The sequence below is a fragment of the Pygoscelis adeliae genome, unplaced genomic scaffold (assembly GCF_000699105.1).
Source record: "Pygoscelis adeliae isolate BGI_AS28 unplaced genomic scaffold, ASM69910v1 Scaffold62, whole genome shotgun sequence".
Classification (NCBI taxonomy): Eukaryota; Metazoa; Chordata; class Aves; order Sphenisciformes; family Spheniscidae; genus Pygoscelis; species Pygoscelis adeliae.
This window is the reverse complement of record NW_008824401.1, coordinates 6778431-6801562: the sequence shown is the minus strand read 5'-3', so window position 1 is coordinate 6801562 and position 23132 is coordinate 6778431. Positions and strand designations below refer to the sequence as shown.

Genomic DNA, 23132 nt, shown 5'->3' with positions numbered 1-23132 from the left:
CCTTGAATGCAGCTCTGGACTGCCATTGTTGTATTTACTTCCTCTTTCCCAGACACCAAAATCTGGTACACGATAGGCTCTTTCCACACAAAACACAAGATTTTGAATGAAGGACACCTATAATAAAGAAAGAAAGAGAGAGAAGGCGAGAGAACGTGAGAAGGAGAGAAAGGTGACTGAAGGAAAATGAATGCATATTTTCTTTTGTTCATTTTTTCAAAAAGACAAAGTTGTTTTTCCTCAGCCATCATAATTGTGCCTTCTATCCTTCCCCCCCCCCGCCCCAGAGAATGATGTTCCCAAGTTCAGATAGTCTCTTTAAAACCAGTTTTTAATCTGTCCCAAATTAGGTGATGATATGATTTATGTAGAAGTTCCCACAAAGCCAGGGATAAAAATGATTTCATATTCATGACACACATTTGAAGAGCTCCAAAAAGGTGATATTTTGATCTTTTAAAAAAGATTTGTCCTACAAACAACATCAGAGAGCAAAAGAAATTAAATCCTACATGATTAGGACACAGAAATCTTGGTGCTGTTTCTTCATTCATTTTAACAGAATTGATATGCCAAAGTTTTATTATACTAGCTCCAGATAATACATACTTACGTAGATTCAAACACACTCCTTTATAAACATAAATAAAACTCTGAACCAATTTATTATAATTAAAATCTCCTCTTGGATCAACATGTTTCAACTGAATACTATAAGGTATATTTAAGGGTATTTTAAGGTACTTAAGGTATTTTAAGGGTATTCAACTATAGCTGCGGACTTATTTAAGCAGATACTTTTTCCTCATTTACACTGTTGAAAGAGACATTTGGAGTTGCTTGATTGTAGGGAAGTTACATTGATGATAAATTTTACAGTTCACCTCAAAGAGTCCACAGATTAGAACTTAGAGGAAATTTAACCACAAACACAAGATTTACACTGGTTCATCCACCAAAGCAGGGATTTCATCCCCTCCTGTTCAAATTATTCTAGGGGATTCTGTGGGAAAAGAGAATATTGCAATGGCTATAAAACACAACCATACTGGGGAACTACAGAGGAGGATCCACTTTACTACAGTCAAGTGATTTTTTTTTTTTTTCATGAGCTATCAGATAAAAAACAAATCTTTTCCTGAAAGGTATTTGCTTCCATTTTAATTTACCTGCATATCTCTGTTTTGTCTTTTTCTCTCAATTTTTCTTTAAATCTTAAAGAAGTTACTATTTCAGATACACCCTTTATGCTAATACCAGTCCACCAGCGATATAGATAGTTCTACACTTACTTGTCTCTCTATATATGCCTCTGCTAAAATTTCACTATGGGGTGCTCATGTACAATTATCTGTACACTAAATCTTTTCATAGCTAGTACTTTCAAGGAAACAGACTGTCCCACTCCTAGATATGCCCGGTATTATTCATCCCTGTAATTTAGCATTTGGTTGTATTAAAATGAACTTTCTCTGAATGAAGCTAGAACACACAGTGATTAAGAGTGTGGCTTCTCCTATTTCTACCATGAACTGAAATTTAGATGCATTAGCCAAATGAAGAAGCAAAGAGAACCACGTAGAAATAAATAACCTTACTGATGACTTTCTACCAGTGATGATGATCAGAATGCAGAGGAAAAAAATGGTCAATTACAGATATTTTATGAAACTAAAGGTTTCCAAATAGCCCATTTACAGAAAAAAGGCAGCAGATAACTGGTTGCAAACCAAAATCTTCAGAGAGCAATCATTCATATCATGGGCATGTAAATGCTATAACCAAGTCAATGCTAAAGCACTTACAGAAATTATGGATCGTGTGTGTTAGGCTTATTTATCCAGAAGTCAAGCATGTGGAGAGCAAGGTGTAATAAAGAATACACATGCAGTATAGATGACTGCAAATACTAGTGTTACTCTGTTTTATGTGTAGATAACTGCTCTCGAATTCATTCACATGCACAATCATATACTGTTCTCTTCGTTACAGATGCAAAGATGCAATTAATTTTTCAACTGCAAACAGATGCAACTAGAGGGTAACTCATTGACAGCTGCCATGCCTGACATCAAGCAGCCTAGTATACAATGACTGCCTCCTAAGCCAAGAGTTCTGTGTACAAACATATTCATGCAGACAGCTTGCCGAATATCAACCATCTGCCAGCGCCTTCCATTGTGCTAGCACTAGTTCAAAACCCTCTCTCTATGGAAGGAAAGAGACTAAATACGTCGTGCAATGATATCATGGAAAGAAATATCCAACTTGATGTTTGGGTAGCAGATTGCCACATCCGCAGTGCTGCCAATGCTACTATGCTGAATATTATCTAGACACACAGAAAAACTTGGAAATACCATAATTATGTGGCATTAATAAGATCTTAGAATATATCCAATTGTTAAAGCTATACAGAGACTAATAGAATGTACAGGCCTGTGGTAAGATAATCTTTGTATACATCTCCATAGTCCACAAATTTCTAGGGTACGGTTGCAATGAAAGCTACATCCTGACATTGAAGTGGAGAATATCCACTGACTGGAGAGTCTATGCACATGCACTTTTTCTGCAGATTCTGTAATTAAAGATCTGGAGGATAATATAATTTATAAATCAAGCTAAGTAAATACATAATTATATACATTTGCCTCCTCACAGACACAAAGGCAATTCGGAGAAAATAATATAGACCTATTATATGATCTAACTCAGCAAGAAAGGAGACAAGTACATCACTTCATTTTCTCATTATCTAAAGAAAAAACATTAATGAAGATGTAAGTTTTAGAAATATAATGCAAATACACTATTACTGGAAAAATCTCCCTTTTTTAAAATGGTAGTACTATATGTGCATTCAAGCTTTTTAAGGCAATACAGCAGTGATTATTAAACAGACAAGAGTAAATAAATTTACTCTTAAGAAATTAAGAGTAAATTCACTCTTACAATTAAGAAAATTGGGGAAAAAAGCTTAAAAAAACCCAAAACAACCTGCACTTTCCATTCCTATCTCAAAACACAACCTCGTTTTAGAGCAGGACAGCAGGTTGTCCTGACATGACTTGTCCTCAAGTCAAGGCCACGGTGGCTATTATTATCTTATTTACAGAACAGTTAACAATCTTACAAACATCTCTTACCATGATATAAAATTTTTTATTTTCAATTAATGATACAGCAAAACATCTTAACACCCATAGGTTCATATGTATTTGAAGAAACTCCTTCAGCTTTCCAGAAAATTAACTCTATTCTTTATTATATTGAAATTCCACTGGACAGCATGCACTGACTGACAGTTTGAAATAAGGTGAAAAGTGAGAACAACATAACTAGAAGTTAACTGTCCTAACAGACCTTTTAATTATTGACCTTGTACCTTTCAGAAATAGCAGGGAACTATAAAAGTTTGCAATGTCATGTTACATTCACTCTTTGCCTATCTAACACTTTATTAGCTATTAATTTATTTCACTATCCGTTCATTCCATTTATCTTTTCTGACTTCCATTAAAAGTGGAGAATATCTGCAGTGTATTTCCAGAACAATTATTTTACAGTTGGCAATTAAGTAAAACCAGGAAAAAAAAAGAGCAACTTAATACAGCATGTGTTTTAACATCAGAAATCGATTTGTACCTCATCTGTATTGTAGATAATCTGCAGCCCCGAAGAGATCATCTCAACCAAATAGAGGAGAAATAACGACACTGCATTTATCTGAAGTAATTAAAGACAGAAAGGAAACTATAATTAAATTTATGTTTATTTGACTCAAATAAACATAAACAAGCTAAATATGATATTACTCACTAACCAAGATGGTCCCAATATAACACAGTTTTGGTTCTTCAAAAATATTATCCTAATATACCAATATCCTAGATATAATGATGTGGAAAATATCAATAGGAAGAAATGCCACAAACAAGCACTGTCCTTTACAGCTTCTGCTGCAGTATCACTTCTTAAATAATTTGAAACTCTGATATTAAAATGTTTTTGCTTAGGCATACTGCTTTGACCCACAGGCAATCACTTTAGTCACAAGCTGTTTCACATTTACATATATGACAATTTATTAGCAAATAGAGCACCAAGAAGGCAAGCAGCATATTGAACAGTACACAGCACATCTAAAAAGCAAATCACTTTATTCCTAACTGGAATTTTTGCATTATCATCTGAGAGAAGTACAATTACAACGTTCAGATATATTTGTGAAAAACTGTTTTCTTTTGTAGCTCTACATAGCATTTATTATTAACAGTAATTACCTTCAGCAGGTGTACAGATGAGCATCATAATGTCAATTTATTAATGAATCAAAGAAAACTGCTTTTGTTACACAGAATTCCAATATAATTGAGAATTTGTACAACTTCAATAGAGAAAGTAAGTTTATCACAATAACTTGCTTCAATGAGCCATAAAACCACAATCTCAGTATAGTAAATTTAGAGAAACCATCTAGAACAAAAAATTGGATCCTTATCTGAAACATAGCAGAATAAGGTCCAAATTCTAAAAATTCCAAAAGATTTAAAGACCACCGACTCCAGATTCTTAATACAATCTGAAAAGTACCAAGTACAGCAATAACGGCAGACCAGCTACGTACTATATTCCATTCTTCCCAACTGAACAACCTCAGTTACTCTGTTTTCTATTGTCTCCACAGAGCTGAAAACCCTCTGTTCTTTGAGATTTGCTGATGACAGAAGGGAATGTGCATTCATGTGTATGGGAAGGGTTGAGTTGCCACAAAAAACAGAGACTTCAACTGTCATACAGTGCTCCCCAGGTCCCAAAATTATTGTCTGCTCCTGCAGATGAAAGATGTGCATGTTCAGGAAGCTTCACATAGAAGTCCAAAATGCTAACTTAGGATAACTCCATAAATCATTTTTCTCAGACCATACATTTCCTGACTCCAACACATTTACTGTACAAACTATTTAAGTGATGCTATCACCATGAAATTAAATAATTATCAACCTACTGCCACTTCTGGATAATTCCACTAGCAATTTCCGAACTAAAAAGAGTACGCAGAGTTATGGAATGCAAAAGAACAAGGTCATGAATGCAAAAAAGGGTCTGAAGGTAAAGAGAAAAAATAAAAAGTAAATCAACGCTTTGGAAAATTAAAGACAATAAAACAATCAATTATGCAATGAATCTGACTAGGAACCACTACACAAAATTGTGAACAAATTTGTAACTAGACAAAGCTGTTGACATTGTACATTAAATCTTTACTATGAATGAAAATTGCTCAGACTTAAGGAAAATTAACCTGGGAACATTAATAAAAAATATAATATTCAATGTAAGATTACACTAAACCTTTCACTTTACTGACTACTTCAACATTTTTTTGCCAGGATTATTTATTGACAGCCACCTGTTGGTCTCAAAAAGAAGCAACTTCATAAACAACCAACCATCTACTTCCACAAATCCCACAGTTACTTCAGTACCTTCTGACCAAAACATACCACTGAGCTATGTTTCAATACAGTCCGTCTTCTTCACCAAAAGATGCAGAAGGAATCTCAATTTTATCAAGTACAACACATCTAACACAAATCTAAACAGACAGCTGCATCATGAAAGAATGGAGACAACAATACCATTATTTAAAATCATCCAATCTTTCATTTACACGCATTGCATATTTTACCTGAAGGTGACCATATTCCTTATGGGAAAAGACCTCATCTCCACTGTGTGCACTGAAAACAGAATGAAGACATTCAGATGGTTTGGGGTCTTGCTTAAATTGCTGAACCTAAAGGTGAATTAAAGGCAAAAAATGAAATCGAAGTCAATAATTTCAATATGTTTGGCAACCACAAATTCACTACATACATAACTCAGGTATTTCAGAATTTCTTGATATGACCACTATGTAAAACTTAGAAGTAACAGTTCCTGAAACTTATCAGAAATGATTTCATACATACTTAAAGTATACATATACTTAAAGAATACAAATATTCAACCCATCTGTCTAATCTTTTTGGATCTGGTAGAAAAAAAAAATCTGTAATAGCTAGCTACAGATGCTTAGTCACTTTCACCTTCTGGACAGACACCACTTCATTTTACTGGAGCTGAAATCTTAGCAGAAAGCATGTTGAAGCATATCACGCCTACCCTGAATTCACAGATCTGAAATGTATAGAATCCTGACCCATAAGCTCTCAGCTGGCTTACCACCTTTCCCTAGCAGAGTACCATGAACCCAGCTACTCTCTCACATACGGGGTAACTCCCTTCCTCACTTTCCTGGCCTGTCCTAAAGAGCCTGTATTTGTCCACCACAGTGTTCCAGTCACTTGAGCTATCCTACCACACCTCTGTGATCCCATGAGATCATAGCCCTGGAGCTGCACACATACTTCTATTTCCTCCTTTTTGTTCCCCATGCTGCATGCATTAGTGTACAGGCATTTCTGAGAGGCACCCAAGCATGCTGATTTCCCAGAAAGGGTATGAGAGCTTTCTTTTCCACAATGCTGTCCCATAGGTACCTCCTTATTTCCACACGTACGCTTGGGACAATTCCACTTCAGTTAATGCTATGAGTCTTCTGTTCACATCACCCCAGGCCCTTTGCTTGCCTACACCATCCACCACTTCCTCACTTGATTGTTGAGCACTCTCTTTCCCCCTCACCATTCCTAGTTTAAAGCTCTTACTGGAGTGCAAGAGCCCAAAACTTATGTTGGGAACAATAGTTTTAATAATTTTTATGAATAATGATCCATAAAAATTAATAATTATTGTTGTACCATTTGACAATGTGACAAAGGTTTTAAAACAAAAAAAAAATGTTATTAACAATAATAATATTTTTAAAGCTTTCTGGGTTATAAACCTACAAAAGTGTTCAGAAATTGCCATGTATAGATCATGTAACAAATGAAAAGCTGCAAGAGCTAAGAATATGTAGTATAAAAGAGTACATGGGAAAACAAAGATTTACTTTAGTGAGTAGTTTGTGACATTCAGATGTACAGTGAAATGTTTACAGATACTGGAAGGCAAAGCTGATAACTTAAAAAGAAAACATAAAGATTATAGATAGGAAGACTAGTACCCCAGATTAAAATGACTTTTTATTCGTGGACGCTATCATTGAACCTCAGAATGAGTCTCTATGACACAGAATCTCTTACGATGGAGGTGGAATGCGGTAAGATGAATAACTAATACAAGAGGTTAACAACAAAGCAGTGAAATAAGAATGACGGTGGTTTTAATGTAGTTTTGACTCCTTTTTCGTCACGAAATACAACGTCTGCTACTTTACAAAAGCATTTGAGAAAACACTCTGGACTCTCAGAGAGCTGCCAATAGGGCAGAGAAAGGAGATCGCATTCACAAAGAATAGAATGAAGGTAACAAAAGAAGAAGATCCTTCTCCGTAATTCCTCAAGTCACGCTACGCTCTCCAACAAACAGTTTCTAACCATCATTGCCAGGACCTGGTCCACCTTTCACAACATTTTCAACACTGATCTTAACTTCATGTGATATTCTTCTCCACCAACAAATCATACATAGCATATAGCATGTGTCCCAGAAGCAAGAAAGTGAATACTATTTTGTGGAGTTATCATGTCTAGTCCATGAACGCATTCAATACATTTTGGGTCATAACTCATATGTTCATTAGCAATAGAATATAACATCTGCAATTTTTGTCACAAGCAGCATCATCTATTCATGCCTTAGCATTTGGACATATTATTAAAAAATATCCTCCTTCGACATGAGGCCAGCACATACAGTCTCTCAGAATAAAGTCCAATTTGACTTATGTCTGTTAGGTACCTCAGACTGCTTATTACTACACTGTGGGAAGAGAGAAGCATTTATAGTAATCAAGGCAAAATCTGACAACCAGTATGTCAGCAGTGTGACACCTGTGTTAATTTAATGCTCATTATTCATATCTGCAGTGATCATCCTCAAAACAAACCACTGCACGTCAAAGAGAAAAACAACAGCTCAACTGTAACAAGATCAATTTAGGTCAAGATTATTTAAAGATATAAGACTACAAAGAAGCAGACTAAGAAAACTGAGAAAAAAAATACCATGTCAGCATAAATACAACTGGCAATACACCTGATTTGCTTATTATTATTACTGATATCACGTGCCTACAGACTTTACATTTCAGCTTCGTGCTTAGAAGTGATTGAAGCTATGTGGTAACACATAAGAGTTATTTTTATTAATACAGTTAAAAGTCTATGACATGAAACTTTAAATAATCACATGGAATATAGGTATTTAACTACGTGTAGAATTACTGCTAACCACTGTGCAAGATTAATCCACCACATCTAAATTTTGATAAGGAGAAGCCCTGAATATTCAAGAATATTCAGGTTATACTCACAAGAGGATTACAAGCTGAATATATCAACTGTATTACAACGTAAGTAAGTTACCCTGTTTCCTTATTCATTTCAGATTGTTGCCCTTCTGAATTTACATCATTAAGTCAAAGAATACTGGACAGTGGCTGCTGAAGAAACCAAGCAAAATAATCAAAGCAATCACCTAGGTAAGGAGAACAACTGCAAATGCAATAACCAAGTTAACAGTGCAAAGAAAACTCTCCAGCCTTACCTAAAAGAAATTCTACATCTTTCCATTTAAGCATTAAAAAGACATTAAAAAAATCCCCAATTACTAATGGTCTAATGTTTAAACGGGATAAATAACTGCAAAAGGAACCCAAAGAAGTTTCAAGCATGCCCTGCAGCTTACTTGGCAAAACGCTTGTGTCTTTTATACCCTAAAACAATGCTGCAACCTGACAATAGTGAAGCAGCTGTTCTTAGCTGGGACACAGTAATACTGCATTCCCCTTTTGAATTTTATCTATATTTAGAAGTTGGTTTTCACAGTTTAATTAATCCCTTAGAATTAAGTGAATGCTTGTGTCCACAGTACAGTGTTTTACCTTATTGGCCTGACGCATGTAGCAGTAGAGAATTCCTCTCATACACTTTATAGCAGAATGCTCCAGTTCATGAGTCCTTCCCTTGTCATCATCAATATGCCTGGGTAAGAGAGATAACTCATAAACCAAATTGGAAATACATTGGGGGGGGGGAGAAAAAAAGGACACATTAGTGCTTTGGAATATTAAGTATGTAATTAACACTGTTGTACAGTGGTGCCCACACTCATATCAACATATTTATAGCCCTACCCATCCTTCCTTATTTAAAAAAAAAATAATAATAAATTTTTAGTTTATGTTGCAACTTACACAAACATCCCTATTTCAAGATTTAAAAAGAAAAAAAAAATCCTTGCTGATATTATAACATTGCAAGCCACTGTTCTGTTCCGTGAGAGATCCAAAACACAAAGGCAATTTCTCTTTAACTGTACAAAACATCCGCCGTTCATAATCAAGCAGTCATTTTCCAGATGATGCCGATAAACTACAGCTGTGCATACAAGAGGCTGAAAGTTAACTACTCTGAATGTCCAGAAATGTGTTTCGATACCTTAGTATATATTTTTACACCATGAAATCAAACACCACTCTCAATTTCTATATTACTAAATGTATATTAAAACCAATGCCAAATCCCAAGTTATTTTAACTATAGCAAATATATAGTGTCTAAACAATCTTGATCTTTGCATTCACGTGTTCTGTCTCTTCCAGTTCTCAATTTTTGATTGAGCCTTTCAAGGTGAAAATAATGTTTTCTTACATATTTATAACTTACAACAAGATGTCTCTGATACAAAATAGCATAATACGCTCACTGCTATTTCTCAGTCCACTTCATAGCAGTTACTAATTTGATTACAGCTAAGTGGATGATAACTACACTGCAAATGAAGCATATCCTTTTCCACCATACTTAACATGTTAGTAGTTTATGCCTAGGTTCTGCCACCTACACTGAAATTAGGAAGGTAGCGATAACTTCAAAAATCATACACATCCAGAAATCGTGCTATTTAAATAATAATCTTAGATATGAGAAATGTACTTGCTTTCAATTACAAAGTTGAAAAAAGAGGGGGAAAAGCAACCCCACGAGGAATAAAGCCAGATAATGCAAAATTAATAGGTTAAGAAATTTTAAGCAGTAGGATTTATTCTCAACTTTATCATAAATCCAAAGAGCAATAAGAAGCACATGTAAAAGCTCTGAAAGTTTTCATGTTACATTTTTCCTCTATTCACGATAGCAGTGTTTGTCTTCTTAACATGCTCTCAAGAAATTCAGCTTTTATGAAAGCGGACAGTAGCACTGGCATGAGTCAAGTAGAGTAATCTGCATGTGGTAGATAACGCAGCCTTCCACACGAGTCTTGTATCTTGGCTCATTTCAGATTTTAGCCATTCACTTAATTTCAATCATCAACCTTTGCCCATCAAATAAAATTTGTTGTGCAGCACCTGAAGTCCAGGGCCCTGTTCTGAGCATAACTGGAAGTAACACAAACTATTTATCTTGCCACTTTGCCCTTCCTTCAACCTGCAACAAATTTCATATATCAACTTCTATGATTCTACATACTGGAAATTAAAGACTGACTAACTCGGGCAACATTATGCCATGCTCTCTTCTATGAATTGTTGACAATTCCAAACAAGCACCCCTGCCCCTTCCATTCTTCCTTCTAAATTTCTTTCTGTTTTTTTGTTTTCAAATGCTTATATTTCACCAACAGGAAGAGGAATGAAAAGAAAGATGCAAAGATTTCAATATAAGAAATGAAAGTAATAATTACACATTCTGAATGTTAATTTCCTTATAATTTTTGCTAGTTTCTCAAAATTTTGAAACCCATTAGATCTCAGGCATGGCATCTCCAGAAGTAAACACAGATCTCTGTACGTCTTCTCTTTCAAAAAGCACCATTTTCTAACAACATTTCCTAGAAGACAATTTTAATAACTTTTTTTCAGACTGGCGTCAGAGGTATAGAATCTAAAGCAATAAATGGAAACAAAAAAGAAACTCAAAAATTTTTATTTGCAAAGTAGATCATCTTTACTTCAACAGTAGCTCCTCATGTTATTTCTGGCCCTTCTTCTGTAAAATATACTAGAATTTTGTCCAAGAATGTGATCACTACCTCATACATGAAACTGATTACTCAAAAGAGTAAATTATTCAATATCTGCACACCATCTTCTTCCTTAAAAATACTGCATTTGAGTTATCATCACCTCTGTCTGTGTTTTCCCAGGTGGCTGGGGTAGCAAGGTACTCTCCTACTACATTTAAAATGAGCAGTATTCCTTGAGTACAGTTCGCCACAATAACCTTTATTTTTAATAGCATGCATTAATTCCTCTGTTTCAGAATATTGGTACCAATTAAATTATATGAAAACATGTTTGCTTACCAAAAGTAGAGTGGCATTTTTTAACCTAGTAGCTACATAAATATTTTTATTGAGATTTGGAAACATGTACCATCTCTATAGGTTTACAAAACTATTTTTGATAAAGCTTCATCTTTTAAAACATTCCCAGGGAACTGCATAAGAAAGAATGTAACATGGCAGAGATGCGAGTTTAGAAGTTATTCACCTGTAAGCAAGGGCTAATGCCCAGGCACATGCAGCACAGTAAAGACTGTCGTGTACTTTTGCCTTTTGGTTATCCCCATATGTCTTTGTAGGAAACAGACCTGTGGTGGGGCTTTGATGAAGCAGCAACGTTGACTTAACTGGAAAAAGGAAAAAAGAAAAAATGGTATTAACAGCACTTATGTTTCTTCCAGTTTCTACATAGATTTTCAGGAATAAATCAAGGTGTGAACAACCTGTTAGAGCATGCACAACATAAAACAGAAGAGAAAGAAAGGTAAGGAGGAGAAAGACACACAAAAAAATTTTTGTCACGTTGTTTTTTCAGTCAAATTATACCTTTTTACAAAAAATCAGTATTCAAAACTATTTTTATGGCTCTGTTCTAGTACAACCCTCTCCGTACAGAATCTCTACAATGCAACCCAGTAATTTCCCTTTTATTAAAAAAAAAAAGGGGGGGGGAGGGGCTACAGTATGTCAACTGCCCCCTCAAATAATTTAAATAGTTAAACTCTGCAGAACTCTACATTCATAAAAATTAAATTTTTAACTTAGGCCAGATGATTGTATCAATTTTTTAAAAAAGGAAAGGAATGAGTAAGTAAGGAGAAAGGACAACTACGGTTATGTAACTCAGTACCTTGACATAAAAATAGAACAAGACAGGAATTTTCAAGTTGTCAAAACTGAATTAGAAAAAATACTAAATATTACTTTCTTTCTTTTTGTACTTTAATATTTCGCATTTTGTGAATTGTTTTCCTAAAACTGTATAACAACCAGCGTGCCACAAGATTGAAACTGGGCTTAATGTCCTTGAACACGACCCTTCTAACAATAACCTGTCCATTATAAGACAAGAAAGCAATTTTCTTCCAGAATGTTATCAAGCATCAATTTAAAAAAGCCTCTTTATTGTCTATGTATTAGAAATTAAGTATTTTAAACGAAAATTACAGGTGTTTATGGCTTTTTGCATTATATTCTTCGGTGACTTAATACATTATAACAAGAACTTTGATAAAATGTTACCTGAAAAAGTCAATATAGATTATTATAAAATGAAGTATAAATCCAATAGTAAATTTTTACTGAGGCAGCAGACTGCTTGCAACATAAGTGCCCAACAGCTAAATAGCAAGCACCACCACAGATTTGCTGCTGCCGAACATTAAAAGTAAATTGAACAGTCATCTCCTCTGTAAGAGAGATAAAAGCAATGCATCTACAAAAAGCAATGCATCTATGGATAGACCAGGCACAAGTCACAGTTTTCACTTCAAAAAGCAATTTGAATGAAGGGAGTCTCATCCCACATTTTTAGAATGATGGAAAAATTGCTCACTATTCTATACCCTTGCCTGACTAAGACTTAAATTTTAAACAGTCAATTGCACAACCATTAGAAAACCTGATCTTAGAATACAGACAGGACTTTATTATAACACAACCCCCCCAACACCCAAAACAATCAAAATAAACCATTGCTTCTTTAACATGCACGTTTTTGGCTTAAAATGATCTCATAATGAAAAGAAAAACACTAAAGTTGGCTTAAAATATGTCAGCTAACAGATAAAATTTCGGCACAAAAATCCATTATGGCACCATCAGTAACAAAAATTAACTTCTCACTGATGGCCTGTCAAACTGTTTTAAGTACTACAAGAAAGCTTTTTTCTATTTAAATGTTTCCTCAGCTGTATCTGGCTAATGCCACAATACTAGCTACCACTTTATCCAAAATAATTCTAAATTCAGTCTTACAGCTGGACTGGATTTCCAATATACATTTTCATTTTCAGCAAGAAGTGTAATTCAGCCCTCCATTTTTTGCACCTTTCAAACTCCCAGCAGAAATTTAGGAAACTATCCTCAAGTAAGAATAATGTAGCGATGATATTTAACACGTAAATATCAATTCCAATTCATAGCTGGGTTAGTTCAAGCATCAAAAACTGTCAGCGGATTACCTTTCCCACTCCCCATCCAAGACCATCAGGTGCAACTCAGAGTCTGTTCTACCATTTGACAAATGCAAATGATCATTCTGAACACTATTTACAGGTCATGATTTTTCAAGCAATGTAAGAAATATCCAAATACATGCATTATATTATCACAGGAATCTTATGAGGAATTGTAATGACAGAACCCTTTACCTCTCAGAAAATAAAAATCCTTATTAAAGACTGCAGATATTATTTTAAGACAAAGCTAATTACTGTCATAACCATAACTGTAAATATCTTAGTAAGTTACACTGAAAATCTTTCACGGTAGGAACAATTAACAACTTACCAATTCTGTAATAATGATCTAATTTGTCCCACAGACTTCCCCCCTCTGGTTTTGGAAGGTTAATACTTTTAAGTGGCTCATAAATTGAACCTAAAAAAAAGAAGAGAAAAACAAAATCAAGATCAGAATTAGTTTCATAATTCTACTATTGCTAAAAATTACTGCAATATGAATTTTTCATGTTTGTTATACAAAAGCACAATTTATTGAATTTCAATGCAGACAAAAAAAGTTGTAATTTCTATAATTTCAGAGAACAGATTTCTATACACATTTTTTTCTCCAGTACCTGTCCACACAAACAAGACCTCCATCTGGATCTCCAGTGCCTTGCAGATATTCAGCTACACCAAATGCTACATAAATGTATAGTTTAATTATTGAAGACAGCCTATTAAATGTTAAGAATTTTCTAGGAACATTTTCTTAGAAGTTAAGTATGCTACAGACAGAATTCCTAAAGATATGTAGAAAAACAGAAGGAAGAGGGCTACAAAAAAGTAGCCCAAATTTAACTATTACTTCCCTACCTGCCTTCTAAAATGGTGAAGACGTACAGCACTATTAGTGTTTTACCTATCCTAACCTCGTTTTCACCCACCACCACAATAAGCCTAGCTGATTTCACATCTTGAATCAAAAAAGGGTTAGCTTGTTCTCACATACTACCAAAGCTTAAGCAACCTATCCAACAGATAAAGCCCCCAAATTACCTATATTCCAGAGAAATACTATGCTACCAAATCCACATCTTTCCTTCTCAGTGTCCCACATATTGATTGCTTCCCTATTTGCACCTGAAAAGTCCGTTCTCCTGATAGCTGAAATGACCTACCTATCAGAAAGACACGGTTTCTTAAAAATTACTGGGGCAAACCACTTCCAAGTTCTAATTTAAGAGTAACACACTGCTCTCCTTCCATAAATCACTTTGGCTTTATGCAGTGTTTTGGATGGCAAGATCTCCCACAGAGCCATTTGATAACAGGAAGAATGAGAATTTCCCCTTTCCGGACTGCATGCTGTCCTTCTGAAAAGCTCAGAGAAATGAACTGCCAGCAAAGCCCAGCCAGCCAAGCAGTTCTGGCAGGATGCAGCAGAGTGCTCCTATTCAAGTCACCTCTTTCACACGCCCAGCACATATCCAAGCATTAGACAGGAGATTGTCCATATACAGGACTCTCATCCAAAGGAAATGAATGTGTGTGGAGTGGTGACAGAGGCTTTATTCATCAAGTCCTGTGGTGGGGAGGTTGGAAAATGTTTTTGCCCCTCAGGAACTCAAACCCCACCCTGCAAATTAGCATTACTTTTGCTTTGCAATTGTAGTCGTTAAAAAAAAAATAAATCCACCCCTCCTTGAGCAGACTCCTGTGGGTCTGTTGTGCATGGATTCTCTGGTTTAACAACACATCTGAGCTTCCCCTACAGCCTTTCCTTTCCTCATTGGGAGAGGTTAAGTTACAAACAACATGTGCACGTGGGGAAAGGGCCTGAGAGGGAAGCACAGAGAGAGGGAAGCACAGAGAGCCCAATTTATTTTAGTTGCCTAAAAAAACAAAGCTAAAAGAAATGAAGTTTATCTGTAACGGAGGAAAAAAAACAACTTGTAATACATCACACCTTTTCATAGAATAGTTTGGGTTGGAAGGGACCTCTAAAGGCCATCTAGTCCAACCCCCCTGCCGTGGGCAGGGACATCTTCAACTAGATCAGGTTGCTCAGAGCCCCGTCCAACCTGACCTGGAATGTTTCCAGGGATGGGGCATCCACCACCTCTCGGGGCAACCTGTGCCAGTGCTTCACCACCCTCAGCGTAAAAAATTTCTTCCTTATATCTAGTCTAAATCGACCCCCCTTTAGTTTACAGCCATTCCCCCTTGTCCTGTCGCAACAGGCCCTGCTTTTGTATCTTCTGTTTAAAAATCAACATTCTTAACGCCATTTAAATCCATTTTTCAAAGCAATTTTATCTTTCTACTTCTTTTTGCCTAGGAATCCCTATCCATTAGAAAATTTGCAATTTATATTGTCATACTATTAATTCAGTTACCTTGCAAAAGCACACAACACAGTGACCTGCAGTAACTGTAATTTTATAAGGTGATTCAGTGAAAGTAGGACAGAATATGCATAGGAAAAAATCTTCAGTAAGTCACGTATTGCATAAAAAGTAGCAAATTTATGAGAAATATTTACTTACTAGATTTTCAAAGATAAAATAAAGATTCTTACTCTTAGATTTGTTAACCTTATAACACATACGTAATACACTGTCCTTTGTGTGTGAAAAAGGTTCAGAATGTCTATTACTTGCAGACTGTTAACGCCAGTACTGCACCATGAAAAACAGTGGAGTATTCACAGGCACGCACACTTATACACAAAAGTCAAAAGTTTCTAAAATAAAATTGTTCTAATTTACATACTTACCAGACAATCTGTGACCCTCTGTGGCCAACAGAGAAACAAAATAAAGTTACCGTGAACAAAAAGCATACTCTCCTTTTTCAGAGCATTCAAAGATTTGAATTTTGTGCAGAAAGAAGACTGAACAGAACAAAGAGCATGAAAACGTCAAAGCACCACCATCTACAAACTATATTCTTTTAGATGTTTGGAACTTTACTAGCAGAAATAAATTAAAACAGCCAGAGTAGACTGTTGATGAAACAAAAAGGTGAAATGAATTCAAAGTTCAAGAAAATTGACAAAAAGTAAAGTTTTATGCCTTGAAAGTATTCCTTAAAAGTACTCCTACTACGAGCAGGAGAACTTGTTTAAAGGAACACTCAAAATCAAAGTTTTCCACATACTCTTCATTAATTCCTCATTAGTATCTATATAGTTCATGTTTTCCTTGGATGTTTACAGCATTCTGCTGGACAAATCCCGTGGTAAATTATGTTTCATTAGTATCACAATCTAATCAAAAGCAAGAAACAGATAGGCCAAACATGAAGCTAGCTGCTCCTTCCGTGTGGTTTTCTAGTGAGACCATAACCCAGTGGAAGCTATTTTTAGGATGGCTTAAAAAAGCCCATCTATACTCTTTTCCAAAAGCTATTTAATAGTTCATATCAGCAAGACAAAAACCTACCATAAAAAGCTATTTTCAATTACGTATTTAAAATGGGTTTTCAAACTGAAAAAAATGACAGCAGCAAGACTCTGCAACACTTAAACATAAAAGAATGACATATGCAAATAGTACCCTTGTGTTCTCAGTTTGTACATTAGCATTCAGAAGAAACAGAATGAAGACATTAATTTCAAATACTATTTTTCATAAATATCTCATTTAATTGTAACCATACAGTGTGAGTTTTATTTTAGGTAAATAAGTATATATGCTAGGAAGGAATATAAAAAAATATTTTGTTGATTTAGTATTTCTTCAGCTGTACACTGGTGTAACAACCCTGTACAAAATTTAAATAGGGTAGATGGTAGTTCAGATTTTCTTCCACAAAGAATGAACTACGCCCATTACTTCCTTACATCAGAAGTGGATTGCTGCAAGTCAGTAACTACTTCAAAATCACTAAAAACCCAAACAGATAGGAAATCAAAGTGTTGCTTCCTGCATTAATACATTTAATGTCTGATAAGAGAACACTCAAAATCCTTATCCCAAGTCCAATTAAATCCCTGTTTGTCTTCAGATATTGCACTGACTAAATACACTATATCCATACTTTGAATCAAAAATGAATCCCCTTTCATTTCCTACCACGTACAGGTTCCAAAGTAATATGATTTCACCATTCATCAGGTTGAAGAATTACTAAAAAGGATAGTCATTTCCTTTCAAAGTATTAGAGAACAAGAAGAAATCTGCAACAGCCCAATAACTGATAACAGAGACATCAATTACCAGTGTAGAACTAAAGTAATAAACAGAGAAGATATTTCTGACTTAGCTAAGACATAGAAACTATAAGAAAACATTATTCAGCAGGTGAAACTCAAATGTACAACAATTCCAGGAAAAATTTATAATTTAATTGTCTCTCCTAAGCAGAATACAAAACTGAAGGAAAGTAAGGGAAGTTCTCTGAGGTAAGCTATTAGCAATGTAAATACTTATGTATATCAACCTCTGGAGGCTGAGACTATTATGTCATCCTGATGTTAAAGTACTTTTCCATCCACTTCATTTTTATTCCAGTTATACTTCAGATTAGCATTAACTGCTCTTCAGGGAAGAGCTATAAACTGCCTAGATGGCTATAGCCAGCATTTTGAAACCCTGCTCCCAAATTCGTCTATACAGAAGCTTTGAACACCCACACATCCTTGAAGATGGCAGCAATTGCAGGTATTAAAGAAAAATAGGCATCAGAATGGAATTCTGGACCTAGTCTATGGATAAAGATTTGCATATTTCAACAAGGATTGATTATTCAAATTTTTCAAAGTACAGAATTTAAAAAAACAAACAACCAAACACCCCCCCCCCCAAGTTTAATCACAAACAAATGGAAGCAACACGGCAAGAATTTTTTTTCCAACATTTCACATGCCAGAAGAAAAAAGAAAATGTTTACTTGCATAATTAAATCAGCACAGACGAAAAAAGCTGAGAATACCAGGTTTCTTTCAAGATTTGATGAGACTAAAAACTGACCACAGTCCTTTAACGCGACACTAGTTCTGGATATAATCCAACACTTGCGACATGAACAAGTTCTGGATCTCAGATCACAGTAACCTTCATTACCCGGTATTCGTACAGGCAATAACATCTTCACATTACAGAAGTCATTGGGACCAAAGAGGATTTTATTTTTTCACACAGCAAAGTTTAAGAAATGATACCATATGAACAAATCACATCCTCCCAACGTCACATTTCCTTTCCCTCAAGACCTCTCCTGCAATCTCTCCTGAGCTCAGACTTAATACAGTACTGGAGAGAAACACTGTTGGATGCAATAGTTTATTCTAATAGTTGTCTGCCATGAAATACATCTGCTTTTAAGTCCAAACCCGTGTAGTTGAGCAAGGTGATAACAGAAAATAATTTTCAGAAGCACTTCCACTAGAAGGAAAATTCATTTCTCACATATGTAAATATCTGAACTCTGATTCCATGAACTTAACATGTACCAACTGTGCTGTTGCTGGTGGGGATTTTTAATCACTACATACAGGAGGAAACTACGATCTCATAGCTGACCCTGCTTTGAGCAAGAGGCTGGAGTAGATGACCTCCTAACATCCCTTCCAAACTGAACTGTCCTACAATTCAATGAAAACGTGGTAAGGAAACGCAGGTGAGGGGCTGGGGGAGGAAGAAGAAAAAAGTGTTAAGGTATTCCTCTATCTGAATAAACATTAGGAATAAACACAAGGTACAAAGTGTTACCTAGGTTGAGTAATGATAACAACACAAATAAAAATGAGTAAAATCTTGTAATAGTTTCATCTGAATAGTTTTAAAGTGACAAAACTTTTCAACTATCATTTATCAAGAAAAATCATGCGTTAGACTATGCATATACTTCAATTACAATTTCATGGAGAAAGAAAAAAGTATGTACCAATTTATTCTGTCCTTTCTCTATTTCCTAATCATCTTAAGTGATTTCTCTCTACAGCCCATTATACTTAGTGGAAATTACTGATTTCAGGATTCACAGTAGCTAGCAACACACAGAAGTTACTAAACACCAGAAATAAAACACTGACCGTCAGGACAGTACACAAGAGCTTCACATAACCAAAATACACCAAAATGCCAATGTCTACCACACAAGCCTTGTAAATGCTACAAGCAAGGCAGAAAACCATTCAGGATATGCAAGGCAGAAAACCATTCAGGATATGCAAGGTAATCATTGCCATTTCTAAGAACTCAAAACAAGAGCTCTTAAAAGTACTAAAAATGTTTATTTTGCATCATAACAACAGTAACATCAAGTATCAATATAATAATTAGGAAAGAGTAATTTTTTTATTACAATGTTAACACTTCACATATCCTTTGACATTGAGAGGCAAAACAGAAATGCCACAGGCAGGGCAGGGTAGTTCAAGTGACTCTGTTGTGGCAAGAGACAGCTGAAATCCCCTTACCTGGTTACTCTCACTAGCACTTGTACTGCTTCTGTGTTTCAACACAGACTAAACAAGAGTCCTATACAGTTTTCCCCAGATCAGTGAGCTTCACATATGGACACATTTGTTCCAGCCAAACTCTTTTCAAAATATATTGAGCTAAAACAGTAATGGTCTTGACAACTTCATATATTCTAGCTTCTAAAGAGAAGCTGTGCCAGGGGGCTTTATTTTGCTTCAACTTAATTTCCAAAACTCAAGCTTTGGAACAATGACTGACTTACTGGAAATTTTACTTCTTTTCTCTGAACCAGTCACATTGGGGTTTTTGAGGAGTTAAATCTAAACACCGTTCTTGGTGCACCTTTCACATGACCATCATCTTAAAAGAGAAATTTCAGTTCAGAGATTGTTACACTGAGAGATACTTACAAGAACACAAAACACAAATAAAATAGGAAGACCTGAACAGTAGATTTCAATCTAAGTAGATTCCAATTTTCAGAAATTTTCACTGAAAGAGCTCAAATTTTTAAGTTGTACTGTACAGTGCTAAAAAATGGCTAGCACAAAACACTGCATGAAACACAAAACACACAATTGTTTTTTGTTGAGTACAAAACACAGAACTGCACACTTACCAAATTTTAAAAAAGCATGCGCAGAGGAGGTTCTGTCATCATCCAGATTGGCCATTTCAAATTGGTGCAGCTAATCACAAACGTCTCAGGCTAAGCTACAGCAATTTTCAAAACTGTTTAGTAAACGTTAAAGGCAATCAGCATTAAATTAAGTGAAAGCAATGTTAGTGGAGTTATTAACATGACAGAGAGCAGGGCACAAAGGGTAGTAAAGTTTCATTACTTTTTATGTTTCCCTCTTCTGCTCTAAAAATTGGTTTTATTTTGCTTTTACTTCTATAAAACTTATCTGAGTTAAATGACACAGTCTACACAAAGTCCATCGTTTGGACATTACACAGTAACGTTATTATTCAATAGGAAATTTGCTACTAACGTCAAAAGATGCTGAATAAAATCTATTTGATATATTTCAGGCTTAAATAAAAATACTGATTTAACTGGTGCATATAAAAGAGTTAAGTAATAGTAAGCACGGGGACCTAAAATTCTGCTTAGGCATAGTGCTGCTTTTATCCCATGTGGAATTTACACTAGGATGTTTCTTGCAGTCATATATATTGCTTATGGTACTGAATATCTCAGTTACTTGAAGTACAACATCTTCCAGTTTGGAATGTAAAATAATAAAATACTGTTTGTAACTACGATGACAAGTTCTTCCAAATCTTTAAAAACGTTTATGTTTTTTAAAGTAACTAAAATTTCAGGAGTTGCAGACTGGCCAACTACTGAATATCCTTCTAATCTGCTCCTAAATATTAGTTATCACAGTAGCAACGAATGAAACAGTATTTTATTGCTTAAGGAAGGGAAAGAAAAAATTCTCAATAAAATTTGGTTTTACTGGCAAAAATGCAATTAATAATTTAATATACATAAACATGAAGATATGGATTACCTCCTACGGGATAGGGTCTTAAATAATACTTTGCTGTCGGCTATAAAACATGAATCACTCATGCATTTCATGTACATGTGTCTATACTCCATGTTTACTATATCTTACTCCAAGCATCATACTAAAAAAAAAAAAAAACCAAAACAAACAGTACTGTTTGTAAACTGGGACTCAGCCAATTCAGAACAGTATGGGGGAGTTTCAGCCACTTTAGTGACTATACCAACCATGTCTCTTTCTGACAGTGCCAGAAAGGAAGGATAAAAGCTCTGAAGTTATACAAATTTCAACATACTTATAAAGATGCAGGAGTAAATTTGAGAAACAAGAACATGATTTTCATTTTTAGATAAGAATGTTACCTGACAGAATATATATAAAATTTGATTTTTAAATCAACTCTTTTATCAGAAAAGCATTTCAAGTAAAATCATCTTTATTTCTTCAGTAAATAATTTCTTCAGTTACTATATAAATGACAAAATCTCTACGAACAGGGAAAGAAGGAAGTGAACTACAATAATAATCTGTCATTGTTACAGAAGACACTTTCTTATATGTTTAACAAAATAGTAGAAGGCAGCAGCAGCTAAGAAAACCTCAAGCATTTAAAATCACCCAAACGCCTTCTGCAGTCCCAGGGCCTGGATCTGCACGGGAATCCCCAAGTTAGCACGCTGCCTTGTGACTCAGAAGTCACATACTCCAAACACGCAGGTTCCAGACTTTGTTTTGTAGAGCTCTACGGCTACGTCTGTAAATCAATTTTCAGATAGCAGTGCTGTGTAATCATAACTGGCCACAAAGCAACAACTCATTTACTGCATAGTCTTAATAATGGTATTTTGCAAATTAATACTATACATAAATAGAATTTTTAAAGCCGTATGAATCAGAGGAGTCTTTAATCAATCAGTTTCCCTTATGAGAGCCCTCATAAAGCTCCGTTTACTTTTCACACTGTCTGATCAGTCATTACCACAACAGAACCAATCAAATACGCAAATAAGGAAATAATGATTGAGTTTTACAAGCACATATGACAAATAAATAAACACCACAGGGATCATTTGGAAAACTGTTTCCATTAGAACATTAACAATTAAAGCCCTACTAAGACTGTACTTTATTATTTAAAAAAAAATAAAAATCGGGCTTTTTGAATTTTGAAAATTCAAGCCAACTCGGTAATCATGCTTTCCTTTAGGCCAGAACGTAGCTGCCACGCAGTCCAAGTTCAGGACGGGCAATTCTTGTGTTAAAAAAAACCCTATCTTGATCCAAGGGAAACCTAGCAAAAGCCGGTACTTTTGCGTAAGTGCCTGCAATTTTAAAATATTATTCTGTTCGACAGCTTTATAAAACTGCAGCAATACTACCACGAGCAGCTACCTTTCCAACCGTACTGTCAAATGACACCCGCAAATCATCTGAAACGCTGCCTGGCCAACGACGCCCATTTTAGAGCACCGCACTAGGGTCCCGCACCGGCAGGAAACCGGGCCGCCCTTTACAGCTACCGTGGAAGGATCACAGCTGCCTCCGCCGCGCAGCGAGGCGCGGGGAGCGGGAAGAGCCCCCCGAGCCCGCGCGGAGGGACCGCCGGGGAGCGGGAG

The 23132-nt window shown here is 35.5% G+C and overlaps 2 protein-coding genes across 2 annotated transcripts in view; one reads left to right on the top strand and one right to left on the bottom strand.

Annotated features, from left to right (window-relative positions):
- PHKB (phosphorylase kinase, beta) overlaps nucleotides 1-20731 on the bottom strand; it is an 83282-nt gene extending 62551 nt beyond the window's left edge. The window contains 7 exon segments of the mRNA XM_009320298.1: nucleotides 2-117; nucleotides 3649-3729; nucleotides 5696-5803; nucleotides 8999-9098; nucleotides 11609-11747; nucleotides 13912-14001; nucleotides 20616-20731. Of these exon segments, the coding sequence (XP_009318573.1) occupies nucleotides 2-117; nucleotides 3649-3729; nucleotides 5696-5803; nucleotides 8999-9098; nucleotides 11609-11747; nucleotides 13912-14001; nucleotides 20616-20670 (689 nt within the window). The 5' untranslated portion in view covers nucleotides 20671-20731.
- A 533-nt stretch (nucleotides 20732-21264) lies between these two features.
- The window catches only part of ITFG1 (integrin alpha FG-GAP repeat containing 1), a 92194-nt gene continuing 90326 nt past the window's right edge, over nucleotides 21265-23132 (top strand). The window contains exon 1 of the mRNA XM_009320340.1: nucleotides 21265-21388. Coding sequence (XP_009318615.1) covers nucleotides 21265-21388 — 124 coding nt within the window. The remainder of the gene's footprint in view (nucleotides 21389-23132) is intronic.